Source organism: Copidosoma floridanum, unplaced genomic scaffold, assembly GCF_036245765.1.
Source record: "Copidosoma floridanum isolate Cflo_tuat_1 unplaced genomic scaffold, Cflo_Japanese_pri ptg000011l, whole genome shotgun sequence".
Taxonomy (NCBI): Eukaryota; Metazoa; Arthropoda; class Insecta; order Hymenoptera; family Encyrtidae; genus Copidosoma; species Copidosoma floridanum.
This window is the reverse complement of record NW_028321888.1, coordinates 7,745,877-7,770,446: the sequence shown is the minus strand read 5'-3', so window position 1 is coordinate 7,770,446 and position 24,570 is coordinate 7,745,877. Positions and strand designations below refer to the sequence as shown.

At 35.3% G+C, this 24,570-nt stretch overlaps 1 protein-coding gene across 1 annotated transcript in view; it reads left to right on the top strand.

The window, feature by feature from the left end:
* Positions 1 to 24,570, top strand: part of Sema1a (semaphorin 1a) — a 610,859-nt gene that overhangs the window by 126,703 nt on the left and 459,586 nt on the right. The window contains exon 3 of the mRNA XM_089589929.1: positions 11,236 to 11,332. Coding sequence (XP_089446055.1) covers positions 11,236 to 11,332 — 97 coding nt within the window. The remainder of the gene's footprint in view (positions 1 to 11,235; positions 11,333 to 24,570) is intronic.

Below are 24,570 nucleotides of genomic sequence, written 5' to 3'. Positions count from 1 at the left end.
ACGGAGTTAACACAAACTACGTAACTTAACTCCTGGCAGCAATTGCAAAAAAAAAGGCCATAATAAGTACATGATGCACTCGTGTTATACTCTCCGCGCAACACTTAGAAATAGCGCCATCAACGGGAAAGAATTCTCATGCTTACTCAGTAAAGCACATAAATTCATAATAGGACCACTTTTTTTTTAAAAAAAGCAGCAAAAAAACTACTGCTCGCTCTAACATTGATCACAAAACTAAAAAGAACTAACTAAGTTATAAAAGATCCGTTAACGCCTTAAAAAATGTAAAATGCGTCATGGCCCGTAGGAGGCTATGTTATTCTTGTAAGTAAGTTTTTACCCATACGGTTGGCGATAATTAAGTTTAATACACAAAGCTAAAGCACCACCACTTCTTTCGGTAAAAATGGGGCACTTGGCGGGTAATTGGCGGGTACTTCCCGGGCACTTGGTGGGTACTTCCCGGGTACTTGGCGGGTACTTCCTGGACACATGGTGGGCACTTCCCGGGCACTTGGTGGGTACTTCCCCGGCACTTGGTGGGCACTTCCTAAGCACTTGGCGGGTACTTGGCGAGTACTTCCTGGGCTCTTGGTGGGTACTTCCTGAGCACTTGGTGAATACTTTCCGGGTACTTGGCGAAGACTTCCCAGGAACTTGGCGGGGACTTCCCGGGCACTTCCTGGGCACTTGGCGGGTACTTGGTAGGCAATCGGTGGATACTTCCCGGGTACTTAACAGGTACTTCTCGGGCAATTGGCGGGTACTTCCCGGGCACTATCTGGGTACTTGGTGGGTACTTTGCCGATATTTCCCGGGTACTTTGCGGGTACTTGGCGAGGACTTCCTGGGCACTTGGCAGGGACTTCCCGGGCATTTGGCGGGTACTTCCCGGGCACTTGGCGGGTACTTCCCGGGCACTTGGTGGGTACTTCCCGGGTACTTGGCGGGTACTTCCTGGACACATGGTGGGCACTTCCTGGGCACTTGGTGGGTACTTTCCCGGCACTTGGTGGGCACTTCCTAAGCACTTGGCGGGTACTTGGCGAGTACTTCCCCGGCACTTGGCTAGCACTTCCTGGGCATTTGGCGGGTACTTGGCGAGTACTTGGTGAAGACTTCCCAGGAACTTGGCGGGGACTTCCCTGGCACTTCCTGGGCACTTGGCGGGTACTTGGCGGGTACTTGGCGAGTACTTCCCCAGCACTTGGCTAGCACTTCCCAGGCATTTGGCGGGAACTATCTGGGTACTTGGTGGGTGCTTTGCGGGTACTTCCTGGGTACTTTGCGGGTACTTGGTGGGCACTTGGTGGGACTTACCTGGCACTTGGCGTGGTCTTTCCGGGCATTTGGCGGGTACTTCGCGGGCACTTGGCAGGCACTTCCCGGGCACTGGGCGGGTATTTCCCAGACACTTCCTGGGTACTTCCCGGGCACTTGGCGGGAACTTGGTGGGCACTCGGCACGTACTTCCTGGGTACTTGGCGGGTACTTCTCGGGTACTTGGCGGGGACTTCCCAGGCACTTGGCAGAGACTTCTCGGGCACTTGGCGGGTACTTCCCGGGCACTTGGCAGGTACTTCCCGGGCAGTTGGCGGGTCCTTTCCGGGTACTTGGTGGGGACTTAGTGGCCACTCGGCGGGTACTTTCCGGGTACTTGGCGGGTACTTGACAGGGACTTCACAGGCACTGGGTGGTCACTTCCCGGGCACTTCCCGAGTACTTCCTGGGCACTTTGCGGGTATTTGGTAGGCACTTGGTGGGTACTTCCTGGGTACTTGGTGGGTGCTTCCCGGGTACTTTGCGAGGACTTAACCGGCACTTGGCAGGTACTTCCCGGGCACTTGGCGGGTACTTCCCGAGCACTTGGTGGGCACTTCCCATGTACTTGGCGGGTACTTCCTGGGCACTTGGCTTGCTCTCCCCAGGTACTTGTCGGGTACTTTGCAGGTAATTCCCGGGTACTTTGTGGGTACTTTCCGGGCACTTGGCGTGTACTTGGCGGATGCTTCTTGGACATTTGAGTTTTTTCTTCAATTTGTTTTAATTGCTTTCTTATTTCAATTAAATTAATTTTCTGTATGTTGTTAACTATTTCTTATTCTCACTGTGTTAGTTTATATTGATGGTTAAGTTTTAACTGAATAAAGATGTACATTAACTAAATATTTTATTGCCATGACATTTTAAAACTATTATTTAATAAATTGCAAGGTTAATGGTTTTTTTTAATTGATAGACTACAATTTTTGATAAAATAATTAGATAGTATTCAGAGCATTTTTAAACGTATTATTTTAAAGCATGTACATTTGGATGATAAATAAATGATTTTTATGAGCCATATCAACTGTAATATACTTTGACTATTGCAATTGATAAAAGGACTTGTTATAAATCATGTTCAGACGGCATACCCAGGAACGCAAGCAAGACATACCTAACAACAATATTTTTGACCGAGAGGTTGACTTTTTTCGCAAAAATACTAAGTATCGTGTAGAGCGCAAAAATCTCTACTGCTATGGTCTTTTACTTTAATTTGAGGTTATATTACTTATAAGTATAAAAATTTATAGATTTTTTTGTCTAACATGAGAGTCAGAAAGACAGTGAGCGCGTGGACAAACAACTGACAACATAAGGAGCAGACAATATTCACCTTCTTACATCCAACCTTCAAGTTACCAGCAGTAGCTGACGCTCTTGCATGCGCACATGGATATAGTTCTCACTGCTTACCGACTAAGCTCTAATGACAATCTGGCAACTTCGCGAGTTCATGCGGGCGCGCTATAGCCTTCCAACCCCATTTAGGGGTAGTTTGGAACGTATTTTTAATCGGCTTTCATTTAAAAGCTATTCGCCCTAAAAAATTAATTCCTACGGGGTTCGCGTCAGAAAAAATCGCTCTACACGTGGTTCTCGGGAAATGCCACCGTTACACATCATGCTGTATGTGTGTTTAACTGACGGTTATCATACATAAGTTAAATGTATGTAAATATTTTTTTTCTCAAAAATACAGTAAGTGATGCATTCAAAAAATATTTTCATTTTAAAAAAGATCCATCCTCTGGCTACCGTGTCAGGCTCCACAACCACTATACCACGAAACAATATGTCTGCTCTCGTATTGATGAAGTACGTGTAAGAACGTGTACTGTTTATAGTACATAGAATAAAGTCAAAAATCAAAAGGTTTCCTGTAGACCAAGGCATTAACAACGGATATGTAGTCAATTATAAATGAGTTGTCGGCACGTGTCAATTTTTAACCCTTTTAAATGAAAAAATATGTTTCTCATCATGATAACATTAGTATAACCTCAAATTTCAACCTCAATAGGTGGGTACACCTATAGACATCGTACAAAAATGATTTTAAACATAGTAATTTTTACTATACCAAATAGCAATGCAGTTAAAAGAGAAATTTTATTACGCAAAATAGCAAATTCTATTTAAGAATGTAAGAAATTTTAAAAAGATAACAATAAAATTTACTATGTTCTGTAGCAAAGACTATATCATTATCACAACTTTTGCCATGTTAGACAGTAATTTTTAATGTGACACGTAATAATTATTGTAGGCCTGCTACATAGTGATAATTATTCGAAATATAATAAAAATTATTAAAAACTGAATAATTTGCGTCATCAAGTCAGTATATGTCGAAGCTTTCCTAAAGAATATACTTATTTTTAGTACAGTTACAATACTTTTTTTAACACTACTTTTCTCAGTGCAATTATTGTGTTTCGAGTCTCTCTTAGTAGTAAAGCCTAAAAGTGACAATATTTGAAAACTATTATCTATCTCCATAAAAAATTTCTATTAACTACTACTGATCGCTTTGCCAAAAATCTCCACATCTTAACTAGCACACAAAAAACTTGCTTTAATATGGAACTTCTTACTCGCACATAATTCTGAAATTCCCATTATGTACTTTTTAAGCTGAAATTCTTATAGCTATAAAAGAGCTTTTTAATAAGAATTAAAAGAGTTGTTATAGAGTAACAGTATTTTCTTAGTTGTGAAAAACAAAAGCCCATAGTTGGACACGTACGTTGTACACTTATAAAAAACGACCATCAGCATAATGCCTAATGCACAACGTATTCTTTTTTTACTCTCCGTGAACCTATTGATAGTATTGATTGATGCTCACATGTTTATGTATTGGAAAGCAATAAACAAAAAGTTTATCGGTTTCGTTAGATTATCAATTTCAACTGCACACCAACCAAAACGATCACCTCAAGCAGCATTGAAGCAATGAAGCATCAGCATGAATGAGTTAAAGTGAGTCTAGGTTAGTCAGTCGTATAATTAAGTTTCAATAGTATAAAAGTTTGTGGTCTTTCTTTTATAGCCGTACTTTTGTTTTAACATTAAAGTGTATTGGTTGTCATCGTTCGCAATACTAAGTTATGTTATACGTTATCGCTTTTTCTAACAGTCTAAGATATATCATTAAATTGAAATTACAGGGAGATATCAACTTTTGATTTGTGCATAACGATTAATTGTGCTTTTTTAATAAGGACAATTAAAAAAAAAGTTTCTTTTAGTTTCCGTTCGAAAATTTCATAATCAGAAATCAAACCCTTATCCTTTCAGTACGACAAGATTAGGAGCAAGAAATAACTATTACTAGGCTACAAAAGACTCCGCTCAGAGAAATTACTTCCAACTTTTTAATAATATTCAGTTGCACGGGAATGCTACGACATTTCTTCAACTAACAGACGATGCTTTGACCGTCACGCTATATTTACTTTTTATTAACATACAATTATACTCATAGTACATTATGTACCTAGTAAGCGAGATTAAGAATGTCACAGATTTTATATGAATAAAAGCTCGAGGTGAAGCCAAGGGTGGTTAATGTGAAATCTAGGGCATTTGTCAACCTTCGAACGTGGTACGTATACGATTTTACGTCTGCTGGTGCTCGAGAAGTAAGAAATCCCGCCTGCATAGTGGTCAGTAATTTTTACTTACGAAGCACCAGTGACGTTGAATTCTTAAATAGCAGAAGAAAAATTCTGTCATACCTTTTTATCTTAAATGTAGTAGCATAACGTGCCAGTAAATGTAGCGTTATTTAAAAAAATCAGCTTATATATTCACAAGTGAAAAAATTTTGAAAGAATAAGACGTAGGTACAATCAAATAATTTATCTATAAAACCTTGTATTAATAAACTTATGATAAAAAAAATGTTATTAATGTAATACTTTGCTCAAAAAATTGAAAAAAAAATATATTAACAATTATTTATTGCGTAACTAGCCAACTGATAGAATCTTAATAAACATGTACTTTAAAAACCTAATAAATATTACAACAAAGTTGATACTGAAATTGCGTTTGCAAATGATGAAAGAAATTACTTAGATAAATCAATAATTCATTTATTTACTGTATGTATGATGATGTATTATAAAAATAAGTTAATAAATAAATAGTGAATAAATATTGAAGTCAAAAATAAGTTACACAGCACAGTGTGAGAGACAGTAAAAATTCCCTTCAAATGAAAATAGCTCGTGGCTGAGGAAATACAAACTTGGATTGGTTGCACAAGATAATCAGTTCAAACCCCGTGATAAGCGAATTTTTTTTTTTTTTTTTTGAACAAATTAAAATGCAAAAATCACTTTTTTTATGTACATATTTTAGGTGTGGAGAAATAGAAAAGTAAAATTAAAAATTTTCTTTAATTCCATACATTTCTAACGTCAAAATTTTTAAATGCTTGGATTACTCAAACACAAAATGCGCTTATAGAAGTATAATATAATGAAAAATTATAAAAAGACTAAAACATGGAAGAGAAAGTACTTTAACTCAGAAGAACATAAAAAAAATCTTTTTTATTTATTAAGAAAAACGCTCTATTCTTTCCAGACATTAAGTATCCAAATTAGAAAATTTAAAAAAAAAGTATAACTGATGCAAACAGAGCCTTATTGCTAACGCTATATGCAATTGTGACGTTTTGTTTTCTTTCTTTCATGAAAATTGATTTACGTACTTGTAAGTCAGAGAATGAATTTCCTACGCAAAGCCACCTATATTGTGAAGTCAGTGATTATGACCGTGAAGGATGAGGACGTTAAATATACTTCTGTCGTTTAACGATATTGACCGCAAGCTAAGAAGCCTCCAGATAAGGATAGAGAGTAACCAGTTCCCTTGTAGTTGTATGTATTTATATTTTGAAAAGTGTATGAAAGTAGTATACTAAAGTTGTTCAAATTTTTCATATACAAACACAATAAATTGTATATAAAGAAGAATTATACTAAATTAAATTCCTCAATTACAATGTACAACATGCCAGCTGTAAAAAAATATATATAAAAATCAAAGATTTTGTTGTTTAAATCCATCTAATAAGATTTGTGATACATACTGTTATTTGCCAAAATTATGATTTATAATAATAATCGGCAAGTTGCATTATTGAATCTTTAAAAATTCAATAACAAAGATTTCATAAAAGTGCATGCAATAAGAACAAGTAATATAAAAATGGAACAATTAGATATAAAGTTTGAAACTATCTACATGTTAAACATTATAACTAAAAGGCACCCAAACGTGTATTATTAATTACAGAGTAGCAAACAATAAGAGCTGTAAAAGTACAAGTGATAGCATTTGTAGAGCACACGTGCCTATTGTTGACTTCACCATTGAGTATCCTGCAGTACGATTCCAAATAGCATCACTATGAAAAAAGCTAAGCAGAATCGTAATCACAAGATAAATAGACTAACAGAGCAACTCAAAGTAACAGCAGACCTCATATTTTCGGTGGCTTGACTTGTTGCGTCACTCTTCTCGTCAAACTCGTAGGTAAGAGGCCAGCAACCGAAAATATACACAATGGGCTGTAAAAGGCAGCATGACATCACATTTTGTTTTGCTGTTGTTTTTTAGTAATGTTACGGCTAAGCACCTAAATAAAAATGTTTTATTCCAATCACATCACAATTCCATTACTTTTATGCTTTATTTTTAACGAATATGTGTGTGTATATATATATATATATACATATATATATATTCCTATATTATTTGGTGATTTAAGAGGGTCATTCCACATAACCTAAGCCCCCACCTTCCGTCCTCGCCCCCAGCTACCCTCTAAATAAGGTAAGACTCAAAGAGTTCTTACGTAATTTTTATTAAGTTACTTTTTAGTGAGCCTCAGCCCCTGCTCAATTTTAATAAACCCCTCTCAGCTCCTCCTTGACCCCCCTTTGAATAAGGTAAGATTCTATCGGTTTTAACTATATTTTTATTGGGTTAAATTTTTGTTTAGCCCCCTTCCACCCCCTTCGTAATTATATAACCCAATAACCAGATAACTCAATAAGCCTCCCTTACAACTCTAAAGAATCCCCTTCAACCTTCTATTAGCGGTATCTCTAAATAAAGTAAAATTATATTAGCAATCATGTCATTTTTAGTTTGATTACCTTTTGCACCCCCACTCTCAGCTCTATAAAGCTTTAGCTGTATAATTTGTTTGCACATTTTCATACTGTTAGTATTTACCTTTTTTTATTGGGTTGAATTTTTGTTAAGTTCCTTTTCACCTCTTGTCATGAATTTATAACTTAACCATCAGGTAATCCAAAACAATTTTAAAAAACTTTATCCAGTCACCCTTTAGCCGCATCTCTAAATAAGGTAAAATTATATTAATTTGTATGTTACTCTCAGTTATATAACTACTTGCACCTTCTGTTTTAGCTCTCATGTCTTTTCAGTTTTAAGAAAGCTTTTGATTTCTAGCACATCAGCACATTTCCATACCACCGTTAACGTAGTGCTATGGTGCCCTGGCTTTTTTTTCTGAATTTCTTAAAAAAGCTCATTAATTGCACTATTGAATATGCATAAAAACATGACATTATATTTTTATAATTAATCAATTACAATGAATAAACAGTAAAAATATTTTAACTATGGATGTAGCTCTATTTACCACGAAAAGATAGAAATCATATTTATTGAAATGTGTTAAATAATGCTTATTGTCATGAAACAATACTTAAATAATAATTTCATTAACTAACATGATAAATTTATTATCTTAGATTAGTTAACGTCAAAAATTTCTTTCCAAACAACATTTTCTATTTTCTAAACCATTATCATGTTTTATTTGAATATAAATTCCATTTTTATTTTTGTATCTTGATAACGCAACGCGTAATTAACCATGCAAAAACAGTGATTTTTTTAAATATAATCCAATATTATTAATACTTAGACCTTGAGATCCATTGATAGTCATTGAAAACGCTAAGACTACAGGAAATTCTTTTCTGTAAAAAATAAATGGTAATGATAATGAATTTCCTGTACTAAGAGTTATTTTTAGTATGAAAACTCTCTATGCATTTTTTTCCAGTTATAATTTTTACTTCAATATTGTATTGAAGTAATTGTGTAATTTGTAATTTTATACCGTTACATGAGCCATCAACTGTACTTAAATTTCGTATCAACATAACAAGTGCTTCAATCTTTAAATTAAGTTTATCCAGTGATTAACCTTCACGAATGTTGTTAAGAAATCTGATTAGAAAATTTATATAAATATCATTATCAGATTTATTAACACTTGTAAGTTGCATGATCCATGCTGTAATATGTTTTCATTTCTCTTTTTACATGATTTAGAATGTTATTGTTAAAAAAGTGAGTATATTTGTTATAAGATGTAAGTATTACGCTATTTATTGAAAAGTTAGTATCTTTACCAAAGATATCGGAATAAACAAGTTATTTTCATCCATTCAGTTTTTTAAACGACTCAGTTGTTCCTTCTCCAATATGTAATAATAATCTAAAAAATGTTTTGTCAATTGAATGAATATAGATAATATTAAGTTTTGGAATACAAAAAAACGACCAAAGATATAATGATTTATTACTTTCTTGCATAATTCAACTTTTATTACTATTTTTTTAAACTGGAAGAGTCTGTCTGAAGTCACCCCCTAAAACAATTGATTTATTATTAAAATAGATATTTGTATGACATAAATCATGTGATTGGAAATTCAAGGTGGTCAGTGATCCGTTGTGGGCGAGATGTGGGAAATAAATAAACACAACTAGAGTGTATTTAAATTTTTTCTCTTACTTTGTTTTATTAATGCGCAACATTTCGTGCGCATCAATAAATCAACGCAGAAAATTTAAATACACTTTACTTGTATTTATTTATTTTCTTACATTTCGCCCCCAACGGATCACTGATCACTTTGAATTTCCATTTCGCTGACATATGTGTCAGCCTCATTGTCAGTCAATAGTTCGACAGGTGACGAGTAAGTCAATACACTTACGAATTCTCGCGTGCCTGCACCTGATGAGGCTGACACAAATCTAAATAAACCATTAAATCACGTGATGTTCTTTCAACTATTTTTAGGCTTTTTTGGGGGTCATAGACGCCTTGTCCCATATAATTAAACCTATTCTTTCAATTTTTTTTTCTGATTCAAATTCCAAGAACAAATTTTCTACATTATTTAAGACTATTGGTAAACGAAATGTTCTATGACTGGTCAATTCTTTTAGAAGTAATATTGATGCTTTACCAGTCCATACTAGAGATAAAATTTTTTATACACGAGAAATAAGATAATAAATCAATGTTTTACATACAAATTTTTTCCTGAACCTCCGGGGCCATTAATAAAAAAAATTGTATCCGTTTGTTTACATATAATTTTGAAAATCATGATTTACAATCGGAGAAATTCAGTACGGTCAGAAAGTATAACCACTGTTTTTTCATTATTATAACTTCTTTCACTATTCTTATCTGTAATTATTAGAATCCCATATTAGGATTTTAAAGTAAAGTAAAAAGAACATATAACACCTTTTTTTTCGGAAACACTATATAATCAATAAAATGAATAAAAATGTTTCTTAAATTTCATCTCCTTGAATATTTTTTGCCATCAAAAACGAGGCTTACAATTGTCTTAAAAATTCGTAAGAAGATCATTATTAAGTTTACACTACCTTTGTTTTGACTCCTTAACTACTTTACAAAGATTTTTGAATTTTTTAAACTTCAAAAGGCAAACTGGAAAATGAAGTATATAACTGATTCAAAAATTAAGGTGTTGGCGTGCAGAGCACGCAGGGGGGTCAAGCCTAACTAATATATATATATATATATATATATTAGAGCGCGCGGTGGCTCAGTCGGCTGGGTCGTGGATTTGCACGCGGGCGACCGTGGTTGGATTCCCGACCAGTGCGACTTTTCGGGCAAGTATCTCTGTGATTTTTCACATGTGCTTTTTCACCACGCAATGCTCTTCGAGGAGAGCTTAGGCAACCTTCTGGCAGCATAATTGCCTAATTTCCCCCTACCCCCCTCCCAGTAATGGGAGGCCTCCCATCCCTCTTCCCTTCCTTCTCCAAAGTGCTAAGTGCCCATAGTAGTGCCCTTATTAAAGAAGCCGGACGTAGAGCACTATAATATATATATATATATATATATATATATATTAAGGAAGAAAAAATGGTGCACTTTTTCTAAGTTGGTAACCTACGCTTACAACATATTTATTATAGTAGGTGATCCCTGCCTCTTATTTTCCATAGGTGCAGTCTTTACTTTACCCTCATGCATTACTTTTGTTTTTATCTTTTCCTTCTTTTCTCCAACCTGATAACAAATTACTGACACTGTGCTTTCTTCGGCCTCACATAATTGAATGTAGACAATCGTTAAAGTACTATGAGTAATCTGAATAAAATTTCTATTTAATTTTAGTCTAGTCCTCAAGATTAAAAATATAATGACTGTACACTTCATAGTATGTAAGAATACAACTTTAAAGTTAAACACTATTCAATGAAAAAACTTGTATTACTGTTGATTTGCTTCAACATTATAGACACTTGCCATGAAATTAGAAATAAAAATTTTGAAGTAGTGGTTTTAGAATGATACAAACAATTATTACTCAATAAATGTTCTTCTTTCTTATTATATCATTTAATTTTACTATACTTATTACTAAGATTTTTTTTAATTTAGTGTAAGAAATAAGAGTTGATTTCAAATCTGATATTGTATAAGAGTGTAATAAAATAAAAACTGTGTTTCTGAACTCTAGGTATAAAACTGTGAAAGATTTGTCCATAAAAAATTTTTTGTTACAGGAGCAGAGGACGTGTTCAGATTTACTGGAAATGAGACACATACTGATTATTTTCGACTCATGCTTCGAGATGGAAACTATCTTCTGGTTGGCGGAAGGTAAACACATTAAACACGTTGACCTACAGTGATCAACGTATTGACATAGACGCATGAACACTTCCCCCTCCTCAAGTTTCTATTATAGTCGTTACACAATAAGAAGGAATAAAAAATTTTTATGAAAGTTGATAAGTATGCTTTAAAATAAATGTAATAACTGCAAATTAAAACTTTCTAATAAAAAATCAACAAAACAATTTTAAAAAGTACTGGCTTTGTGCCTGGCTTGAACCTAAAAATACAGAGAAGTAAAATGTATTAATAAATTAAAATATTCATTGAATCTATTCACGAAAAACAACATAGGTATATTACAGGTACAAAATTAAAATGCGCACTTAATAAGAGAATAAAAGACCAGCAACAATCAAGACTTCTGCAGAAAAATTGGCACATGCAATTTTTAGTAAGAAGGCGTAGAAAGTTGAGGTTCAAGCTCTGGCTCATGACCTTTTTTTTTGCTTTGTTAATTTTAATAGAAATCTTCTAATGCCCAGTTGTTGTATGGCTTTTGGAATATGTAGGTAAATATTAATAAAATATTATACTGAAAGTTTCTATTTGAACGGGAGAATAAAACAAAGAAAATACGTTTTGAAAAAGTTTTTTCTAAACTCAAGTCTATAACCTATTCTGATCAGATGAATGATTCTGCATTACATGATGTAGGAACTTCTTAGCTTATTATGTTAGATAAGTGTTAAATTGTCAGAAAAGTCATTTCATAGATGGCTCGTAAATTAGGATAATATGGTCTTGTGCACCATGTCACGTGTTCTTCCACTGTTTTGCGTTCAAAACAAGTGAGATTATAAAGTCATGGATTATAAATTCGATTTGATTTAATAAAGATGCCAAAGGCTACAACGCACAATTTATAATGTTTAAGGCACATGGACGCTGGATGTTTGATACTCTCTCTCTACTTAGAGAACTCAACCAGTAAATACTAGTAAAATATCAATTTTAAATTATCTTTATTTTGAAGGGTCTAGATTTTTTGTTATATTGGTACCTACGGGAGCTTTTCTATCATTTACGAGCTTGAATTTATTTTTGGCATAATGTTCGATGGTCTATACAAACGGTTGGACGCCTTTTTGATGTTTCAGTGTAATCAACCACGTGTGTAACTGACGGGAAAAATGGTAAAAAAAGCTGTAAATATAGGATTTTTTTGCAAGGATAACGTTTTTCACAAAATGTTTCAATAAACCTTTATTACTTGAAAAGAAATTATAAAGGAAAAAAAGGTTTGCGTTAATGGAAAGGGCACGAAGAAATGCAGAAGAAAATATCTTTTGATCGAATTTTAATGAGTGCGGAATTTTGAAAAAAATGTTCCATATAAAGTTCATGTGGTTTAATAAATTAGATAATGACGGAAAGAAGAGCTGCAGGCGCCGATAACCTTCTTACTCACCACCATGCCATCGCAGCTCATTGAACTTAGTCAGCTGTCATGAAAAGCAAGTATGACTAAGCAGATGTAGATATTTAAGATTCCACCATAACTGACTCAGATGATTTTCTCAGTTTATACGTGTAGAATGAGGACAAGTGTATGTATGTATGTATGTATGTAAGACTTTATTGAAGCCTTGTGGTATAACCACTTATGACTTGTGTAGAGTATATAAAGTTAGTATTTATGTCAAAAGAGGTACTGCTTTTGTTCCAATTAAAAAACAAATATTTTAAGTCGTTTTGGTGGTAAAGTATCAAAACGTCTTTTCCATCAACTGTCGCTTTTTAGTTTTTGCATCCATCGGCCCTTACTGTGAGAACATCAAGCTCATATACCCCCACTATGGATACAAGTCAGTAACTTTGGAGTATTATTGATTTATTGCCACTAATATTGCAAATAAATTTCTTCATTCTCAATCAAAAACTGTACATACACTTTGGCCCTAAAATCAAGTTGAAAAGTAATGCATCGTATATTAAGCCTTGACCAAAAGCCTAAGTAGTTCGTTGCCACTATAGGACAAGCGGCTACTAAACTATACGATGCAAATGAAAAATCAATAGTGCCATTTTCTATATGTGTTCAACACTCTTAAATTATCGAACTTTTGTCTTTATGACCCACACATACTCTGCGTGAGTTGTATGACCTTATATCTCGATCGTTATTGCGTATAATAAAGAACTAGATCCAATCCTAGAGCTAGCGCGATGAGCAGAATTTATTTTAACTAGAAGGGGCAATGCACATAAAAAGTTAATGTCTGGTTGCCATTCACAACGAGTGTAGTTTCACTGGCATAATAAATAAGAACCCTAACTCGTTCTCAATGAGGTATTGATCAAGTATTGATAAAAATTTCGATCTAGGGTCTGATCATGGCTTTAAATATCTCGCAAAAGTAAGCATGTTTTCCGATAATTTTTATAAAAAATGGTTGAACACATGCGCAGTCGTAAGATTATCAAAAAAAGCCTAGTTTTACGAGATATCGAAAGCCATGATCAGACCCTCATAGGCTTCCGAAAGCGCTCAAAAGGTCATGCCGTATCTGCCTAAATTAGGGTCCGAGATACCTGTGCATTCCTATAATTTATATCAAGGGAAGTCAGCCTCTAACCTCCCTGCATCTTTTTCCATCTCCACCCATAATACCTTATTATTCGTCTGTTTTCTTGCTGTTTTGTATATTCCATTACATCCCCCTCCATCACTTTCCATCCGCTTTTATCCCCCTCTATCTCCCATGAAATCTCCATTTATTCCCAACGTATCTCCCTCCGATTTTTCTTCATCCCCTCTGTCACCCATCCATCCCTCACAATTTAAGCCGTTTTGTGGTAAAAAAAAAATTATATATATATATATATATATATATATATATATATATATATATCAGTATGTATGTAAAATATAGTTGTAAGGCCGAATTCAGTCTTTAACTCCCCTGGCCCCTTCTTGGCCCCCCTTAAAATTTTGAAATATTTTTCAAACCCCCCTCACAATAAGGTAAAAATCTAAACATTTCTCCTTTATATAAACCCAATAAAAAGGACCCCATTTTTTCCCAAACCTCCTTGCCCCTCCTCATCACCCCTAAGCCCCCTTATAGTTTTGAGGCACCCCCACTGGTCCCTTCTCTTGCTACCCCCTATAATTGAATTGCATATATTGATTACATCTAAAAAATCTTCTTATTCTTCTTATATATTACATAGTTGTGAGACCAAATTTACAAAAAAGTACCATCTACCCGCCCCTACCACTCTCCCCTCGGCACTCCCCTCATAAGTTTAAGGTTATGTTATATTATGATTTTTTGTTAAAAAAAGGGTAGATATATGGCTTGGATAGGAATTACTTCAATTTTATTACCTAAAGGGATAACAAGTCAGAATATTTCGCTCACTATTAGATTTAAATAACATTGAAAATCTTTTATGAGAATGTGAAACGGATAAAAAAAAATTACTATAAAAAATATCATTGTTTAGGACGAAGCTTTGATAATTCCTAAGAAAGCTTTATAAATGGTAAATAAAACTTTAAACGATTGATAAAATAACAATTTTTCTCTTGGTGAAAAATTTACGGTAATGGTATAAATAGATGCCTAAACAAAGTAATTTTAACAACTCATAAGTAGCTTTCATGTATTTTAAATAAAAAAATTTGTAATTTTATTAAAGGGACGCAACATACTTATTAGAGGATAGATTATGCAAAACATAAAGGTAGTGACCACACTGTTAAAAATATACATACAAATTGTCCAATAGAAACCTTAATATACATGACGGAATATTGCCACATGTATTAAACTTAAAAGTAGATGCTATTGTCATGTTAATAAGAAACTTTATTATATTCGATGGCTTGTGCAATGGCACTAGACTACGTATAATTTTTAGTTATTTGAGTATAATTTAGAAGCAGAAATAGTAATAAGTTAAAAATTTGGTAATACAGTTTTAGTCCCAAGAATCACTTTTAATACAGCCAATAATTCATTTTTACTCTTCATTATGTACAAAAAACAGTTTCGATTAGTTTTATCTTTTTCTATGACAATCAATAAATCATAAGGTTAAAGTTTCGATACATTAGGATACGATTACAAAAGTTTACTCCTTATAAATTAGAAATTTTTATTTTTCTAAGAAATTTTGATTTAAAATATATAAAATACTTTTTAAAAACTATGCTTTATAAAGTAAAAATAAAATAAAAATTACTTATTAAACACGTCACTATATTTTTAAATTTTTGCATTAAAAAAAAAAGAAGCGCTTATATTCTAAAACTTTTTATGTGTTTTATAACTTTGACTTTTATCTTAAAAATCTTGAAGTTTGGTACAAAATTAATTTTATAAAATTCAAGAATAGGACAACCTTTAATTTCGTACTTGAAGTTTCATTATTAACCGAATCGTCTAAATGTTTAAACGCAAATTTCGTAATAAAAAACATGTAATAATTTTATATCCTACGCCAAATACCATGTTGCTGCTGTGGAATTGTAATTTTGAATATTGACCAATAAGTATTTTAATTTATATTCTTATACGCATATCTACATTTTTGTATCACAAAAAAGCCTTTATAATAAAATTTCAATCTCTGAATACTTCAACTCCAAGTACATGTTGTATTTACCATATAATAAAATGATGTTATATGAAACTATACGTTGTGTGTAGGTTTTAAGTTTATTGAGACATTAAAAACATCATCAAGAGAAGTAGAACAAACTGAGTAACACTTCTTAGTTATACTTGATTATATAACTAACAAGTACATCATTTTGTAGATATTTACTTATAAAATTTTGGAGTTTCGTAATATAAAATAATTCTTGGGGGGTTGGCTCGTGGAGCCCGCACGGGGAAGAAGCCTCACTAGTTGATTCTGTATTTCATGTGTTTTTCTTTCAAAATTTTAATGTATTTCTTGAAAACTGTTGATACAGATTGTTAACATATTCTACGTAGATACTCATCTTCAAATCTGTCTTATTTTGCTACGTACATTCCACATAAAATCTAACTGGATTTCAGTAAGATTAATCCAACAAAAATTGCTCGAACCTGTCCATTTGTTAGTTTATATGGACATTTTTAGTCTAGTAATTAATCCACATAAAATCTAACTGGATTTCAGTAAGATTTTATGTGGATTAATTACTAGACTAAAAATGTCCATATAAACTAACAAATGGACAGGTTCGAGCAATTTTTGTTGGAGTGTTATCACTAAAATTTTTATTTAAGATTTTGGGGTTGTATCACTCAATGCTTTCGTTTTTCTTCTTATGTTTCCATATATAGCGGATAACACTTTTTTACAATTGTTAGTTATGAGTATGGAGCAAAATAATTAACTATTTTGTTTTCTTACAGTATGTACTTTGAATATAATTGAAGTTGTATGCTATTGCACACATGCAGTCTGTGTATAGGCTATGTATACAGATAAACTATTCATCTAAAGTTGACTTTTTAGACAACAAGCTAAGGTACAGAACAGCCAGAAAATTAAGACCTGCCGCCAGTTTCATGAAAGTTGAGAGATATTATGATTCGTAAAAATACACAGTAGACACAGTAGTTTCACTATGTAGCCTTTCTATAACGAGTTATATCGGTATATAAAAATTGCTAAATTAACAAAATTCATACCTGCTACCACTGGGCCGAATGGATAAAGAATGGAAAGTTGTTTCCAAAACGTGACATTCACGTGAAAATTGGGATTAATCTACGACCCAAAAATTGACTTTTCAGTAAATCAACCTCCCACAAAAAAATAGTACATTACATTACAAGGGACGAAACTCGATGATCCGCTTCCAGTGGTGAAGTTGCCAGGCAACCCGCCACATTGCCAGGTGACTTTTATTTTGTTATTTTTTCGTCTCATGACTTGAGATTACTACTCAGATCAGAGCGCTTCGGTTCTCCTGTTTTTCGCTTTTTGTAATCTTTTACTGAAATAAGAATGTACTCTTTTTGCAATTAAATCGATGTTCCCTTTCTTTTAAATCAAGAAGCACGAAACATTTTGTTGACCGTGACAGGACTCTTCAAACTTTAAGTGTTTCTGATTCAAAAAACAAATAAGTGATCATTCGTGTACGCGAGTAAATTTTTCCATGAAAAGTATGAAAGCAGAAAAAAAATGTTCTCAAGGGTTGCATCATCGATTCTTCGAGAATCCGCAGCGCAACCAAAAAACGCTAAAAATCCGACGAAGATTACACATCCATCTTCGTCAATAAGAGTTTCACGGGTTCACTTGAACGGCACTTCCAAACGTTGTCTTGAGTCAGTTGCGCTGGAAGCAAAGAGTGTTTCGTCAAAACGGTCTCAAAGTTCTGCTCTGTCTTGAGTCCAGCCTACAAGAGATGACACAGACGCTGACGAGCTTTGGCCGAGCCCAGAGCCATAGCGCCCCTCCTTGCTGCCCATCTCCAGCATCTCGACGGCCACCACCAGCGCCTCGCTTCTCTATCGCCATTAGGCGAGAGTATGAATTTTTGAACCAACGCTTCGAGTAATCAAAATTTTGAACGCAATATTCCATCTATCAGGCAAAGTTCTTCATTGAATCATGTACATGGAAATTTTGAAATTAATTCGAATTTTTATTCACATTTACCAAATTTTCAAGGACCAAATTCACTACCAAAATATGCATGGCCACCTAGCACTCGAAATATTGCGTTCGAAGATTCAAACTTAGATCCGATTTCTTGTCTAGCCAGTACTATTGAGTCGTCTGTTAATGCAAATAAAAATACGAACAGTTGTAACGAAAGCTCTCGTTACGTAAATCGAATGAAAGCAAAAAAAATTACCAGATTTTTCAGGGGATCCACTAGAATAGTTGCATTTCAAGAAAGCTTTTGATCTATCTTCTAAATTAGAAGATTACTTCGACAAAGAAAACGTGATGAGACTGTTCGAATCTTTGAAAGTTAATGCACGAAATTTAGTGAAAACCTTGCTTGCTTCGGGCGAATGAAATAAATGAAACCTTAAAACTGCGATATGGAAACAAAAGCACAATCCTAGAAAAGGTTGTCAATGAAATAAAAGGTTTGCCTTCTCTTGAATCAGGCAGAATCAATTTGGTCGATTTTGTATCCCAACTGAAAAATTCAATGATCACGATTAAATCGTTAGATCGTTTGTTACGTACACAGTCCAGATTTAGTAAAAAAAATTTTATGTAAAATCCTGAAAATAATGTTACAAGACTACGCAAGATTTTCAGCAGCCGAAGAGGGTAAAAAATCGTAATTAAAAATTTCAAGTGCATTCTTGTATAGTGAAGCAGAGTTGAGTTTGTCTGCTGGCATACTTAAATTGCACAGTGATGGAAATTCAGATAAAGTTCTGAAAGAATCAAGTTTTCATACTCGCGCATTTAATTAAAAGGCTGTTCTCTCAGTTTGTGTAAAAGTATTACATTTAAGTGAAAGCTCACAAAAGATGTGTGCTTTATGTAAGCCAAATAATCATTCAACAGCAGCGTTCAAAGAGTAGTCTCAAAAATTATCATAATAACGATGCAAGACAAAAAAATCAGTATAGGTTTCAATTGCTAGAAAAAAGGTCATTCGCGTCCTGAATGTCTAATTAAAAATCATTGTACGCACTGTCAACAAAAACACAATACTCTTTTACACAACTTTAATTAATAAAATGAAGAACGAGAGCTTAATTAATGTGCTATTTCTCACTCTTCAGCCAATGTCATCGAGCGTAATCTTCCTCCAAGACCGAAATTGTTATCCAACAAAGAATTTGTATGACTAGGAAGTAAAACTTTGTTAAAAATAGCTTCTATTCGTGTAATAGAGTCAAAATCTTTCAAAAACATATAAGCTCTTTTATAAGAGGGATTAACTATTTCTATAATTAAAAAGAGATTTTTCAAAGAAATCGGAGCTGTTGGAAGTTCAACTAATGTTGCTTTACGTCTCGTGGTACATCAGAATCTGATTACTTTTGCAAACATGAAAGTCTGTCTTACAATCCAATCTTCTACCTCTTCTTTTCAACGAAATCATGTACTTGTTGTCGTGTATATATATATATATATATATATATATATATCGTATATGTGGCTTTACCTAAGCAAACGTTGTCAAAAGATTTGTCAGATTATTGCAGGTTGAGAACCGGTATTGAAATCGCTCCTTTTTAAATTGTTCCGGAAATTTTAATTGATCAAGATTATTGCAATTTAGTTATTACTCAAAAATATTTTGAAATCAAAAAATACTCGATCTTTATCTCTAACTGTTTAATTGGTTGATCTTTATGCGGTTAAATCATAAATAAGAATACTTATTTTGAAAATCATTAGGCTAATTTTTGTAAAATAAAAACAGTAAACACCGATCTCAATTTAAATAATCTTGTGAAACAAAATTTCGATTTAGATGCTTTAGGAATAAATACTATTCAGCGTAAAAATTTTAGCATTAAACAAGCCACAGAAATTTTGAAAAAACAAGTAAAAATTACAACACCGAATGGGAAGTTGGTTTACTTTCAAAAGACCAACTTTATGAAATTCCAAATGGTCGCATGAACGCCTTAAACAGATTACACCACTCAGAAAGAACATTAGATCGGGATCCAGAATATGCAGCTTCGTGTTACAAAGAAATGGAGCACCTATCTGAGTTGGAATACGTGGAAAACGCTCGCTCAGAACTCAATGAAAAACTCTAGTACTTACCACATTCTGTAGTTCAAAATGTGAATAAGCCAGGTAAAGTACGTTTGGTTTTTGATGCGGCGGCAAAGTCTTGTAAAGTTAGCTTCAACGATTTAATGTTAACCGGTCCCGATTTACTACAAAATCTTATTGGAGTAGTCATGCAATTTTGCCAATACTTTATTGCCTTCAAATAAAAGAGATGTTTTAAAAAATAAAGGTTCACGAAGAAGATCGTGACGCTTAGCGATTTCTGTGGTGGGGAAAAGACAGATCTTCCATTTTCAAAGAATTTGTAGGTACTGCCCTCTCTTCTTTTTGGTGCCAAGTTTTCTCCAGCAGCAGCCTTATTAATTAAGAATAAGAATGCTAGGCTATAAGACATTTATATCTAGAATCTTTATCAAGCGTGATTCAAAATTTTTACATGGATGAACATCTTGATTCTTGTGAATCCACGGAAAAAGCTGAAGAAAGAATTTCTGAAGTGATGAAAATAAACAAAGTTGCCAATTGGAAAATGCATAGTTGGGCTTCTAATCAACAGCAGGTTCTAAAAAATGTAAACAAAATAGAAGAAAATTCAGTACTTTTCGAAAATTTTGATGGAAAAACAGAACGCATTTTGGGTTAACAATGGTCAATTATTTCTGATACCTTGTTTTTTATATTTAGCGGAAAAAAACTCTGCGGACTTTTTATTTGGCGTAAGAAAACCCACTAAAAGGAAACTTCTCGGCATGATTATGTCTATTTACGATCCATTAGGTTTTTTAGCCCCTTTTTCGATTCAACTGCTTAATACAAATAATACAACTACTTAATACTTCTCTTAATACAAAAAATTTGGCAAAGCGAAATCAAGTGGAAACGTGAATTAATGATATTGTTGGCATGTACGACTTTTCAATAGGCTGTATATATAGTGTGTGAGACAGCGCCACAGGCAAGGTGATACTTGCGGGCCCTGTAGTAGTACAGTGTAAGCCACCGTGCCTTCCACACCTCTCGTCGTTTCATAGCTTCATTGTCTTTGTCTGATAAGTCGGTTGTAAGTCTGTAAAGTCAGTAAATTGTATCTGTTGTGTTCTACGTTGGTCGGCAGTTTTATTAAATAAACTTTTTGTCCAACTTGTAATATTCGTTTTATTATTTCGCGCACCCCGTTTACTCACACCTCTTCAGGTTATGGGCCCCAGACTCGCTTCCACCGCACGTGATCTTTGTTTGTGTGGGTGAGAGTAATAAAAAGGGAGGATGGTGGAAAGAGCTAAAACAGCAAAGGATGGACAAGAAAGTCCGATCGAGGAAGCAGCCGAGAGCGTGACCCCTGGTGACCAGGCCGAGTCCGTTGTCGACCAGGCGTTGTCGACGCCGGTCGAGGAAAGGGGAGCAAATCTGGACGCCGGAACCGAGATCAGCGGTAGGTCAACACCTTTTTTTTTGAGTGATGCTTAGGTTGGACGCTACGACGTCAGGTAAAAAGGGGGTTTTCTTGTGCATTCTGAGAAATGCGTGGGATTCCAAGAAACACGTGGCGTCGGTAGCGCGACACGCACATGCAAGAGTGGGGTGGATCGAGAGGGGGACAACAGATTGCGGCTGAGGAGAGAGTTCGGTCTCTCTCTCTCCTTCTCGTGATGACGCGAAGCTTTTTGACTGAAAATATATTACGAGGCCGTTTATGTTTTGTTTTCGTGTTTTTTCGCGTCTCTTGTTCTTGTCGCCTCGACTGTTGCGTGCGCGTTACAATATAAATGTCTGAACTGGGAAAGTTTGAACGTGTGTCGGCAGAAAATTATATATGTCCTTTCCCGGTGCTTTTAATTAATTGAACTCGAGGCAATAAATGTTCAAGGCGGTTTTCAGATTTAGTCAGAAAAGGCTGATATTTTAAAATATTTACTTTTTCTTTTGGACGAGCAAACTATCGATGCTCTGTCGAGAATATGTCGGGGAATTCCATCCCAAGTCAAGTCAGAGGGGTGACAACAAGATACCATCTTGTTGGTGGATAAAAGGGGAATAATGGCATGTGTCGGGCAAAGGGATATTCCCGCCAAAGGTGTGTGGACGAAATTATTTTCCGTGTGACTCGCACAGTCACGTTAGACTTGTGTTCGGTTGCGCGGCTGTGTGAGTGCCCAGCGTGCAATCGTGCTTTGTGTTCGAGCACGAGAACACGCTTCGGGCCACGTTGACTAGATTCGGCTTGTGTTCGGTCGATTTCTAGTTGACTCCCTGAAAACAATGTCCGTCTTTTGTTTTAGATTACCTGATCGGTGACGATTACGAATACATCGTTGAATTTCTTTGTAAAAAGGGAGGCAAAGTGACGTTGCCAGAAAATCTATTCAGGGAAGACGGGGAATGCAAGGAACCTGCTCGTGATAAACCCGGGTTATTTAAAAAGTCGGTCGATGTGTTCAAAATGTCAGATGAGAAAAAGTCCGAAATGTCAGAAGTCTGAAACCTTGATGAGATAAATATAGACAGTGAAAATCTTTGGTAGAAATTAGGCGGTAATGAGTATGTACACGAAGCAGCCCCCTCTTCCCCGTCACGCACACCGGAAAATACCCAACTTAAAATAAAGAAAGTGCAAACCATTGAAAACAAATATAAATGGATAAACGTCAGCAAAACGAAGTTGCATATGGCAGATAAACAGAAAAATGAAAATTTTTCAGAAAACACCATGCTGGCCAGTTTCGACTCAATGTTGGCCGCGATTAGTCAGATGATCGAAAGGCAGGAGAAAGCAAACGAGGAGGCAAGGAAGGCAGAGGAAGAACGGGCAAGGAAGGCAGAGGAAGAAAGGCAGGAGGCTGAGAGAACAAGGGAGGAGATAATTCTGGTCATGCGCAATTTTGACCAGAGGTTGTCCCGGTTGGGCGAGCGGGTGAACAGGGTCGAGTCATCCGAGGCCCAATTGTCAACCGGGGCACCCCTGCAGTCATCAACTCCTCGCAACGACAGAAGACGGGTGAGTCTGCAAGACAAATTGAAAACGTTTTTGAATGACACAAAAAATGAAAATTTGTCAAAAGGCAGCGTGGAACTTCTCGCGACAACCATTAGTCAAATACATAAATTCGGCCGTGATACTCAACACATATACAATTACCATCTATCTAAAGATATGAAGTTCGAAGTTTTTCTCGATAAATTTAAGTCTGAACTCCGGTCTAAAGGATTATTATATGTCATTGATTCTTTGATTAAAAATACGGAATTTACTAACGAAGACATGATCAAAGAAGACAAATTAAAAGTCAGAGATATTTTATTAAGTAGAGTAACAGAAAAATATCATTTAAGTACTTTTCGTCTGCAAGATCCAGTTGTAATATTGGAAAGTCTGAAAGAACTCAAGAAGGGGGAGATGCCCCTTACAACGGCCGCGATTCGTAAAAAATTGCATGAAATTAAATTTTACAAAGGGAAAGAATCGGTTGCCAAATTCATAGAAAAATTTGAGGAACTGGTCAGAAATTATGAGACTATAAGTACGTCTGGTCCCCTTTCTGAAGAAGAAAAGCGAGATGCCTTTTATACTGCCGTAATCGGAGTGGTACCTAGCGTGCAGGTGACAGACTTCACGCTTAAAATGCAAAGCAGAGATGGAAAGGGTATGACATATGAAAATCTCATGTCGTACATGTTAAAGGTCGAGTCAGAAGGCCTAGCAGAAGCCACTGGAGGTCGCCCCACGAGGGCAGTTTTGACTGCCTCTTGGCCCCAGGACCGTCTCCGTTGCTTTAACTGTGATGACTGGGACGATATGGCTGACAAGTGTCCGAAGGCAGGTACCGGACTCAAGAAGTGTTACACGTGTGGCACGTTCGTGTATGACATCCCAGCTCACAAGAGAAGCAGCCCGAGATGTGGTGAGCAAAATAAGTCTGATTCATGGGATTTTAAAAGGCAGGGCCGTAGAAGTCGAGGGAATCGAGGTGGCCGCGGCGGTGGCCGTGGCAGTGGCTGAGGCCGCTCCAATTCCCGAAACTTTGGGCAGAAAAGGGACTCTAGCAATGTCAAGGACGAAAAAGATCCCAAAAGGCAGAAAGTTTCTGACCAGGGCCGGGAGACAAAGGGAAAACGAGATGCTTCAGGGTCAAATGAAGGTGAGTCTCTGACGTTGATCGAGCCCCCCAATACTCTGTTTTCAAACTCTGCAGGTTGGGTAAATAATTCAGAATCGGATGGAGAAAATAAAATTAAATTTGTCGCTGATTCGGGAGCTACTGATCATTTTGCAAAGTCATAAAAATTATTTACAAATATTGACAGAAACAAAATTGGTAAAATAAAATGTGCAAACTCAGACTCATCCGCAGACTTGAAAACGGAGGAAGTGGGAAATTTGCTGCTCAAAAATTGCAATAATGACGTTGAGTTGCAGGGAGTGGTGTGTGCTCGCGACTTGATCGGGAATTTATTGTTGCTTCGGAAATTTGCTGATATGGGCTTGTCAATCTATTTAGATGACAAGGAGATTAGTATTTTCGATCCGAATACTGAAAATATCT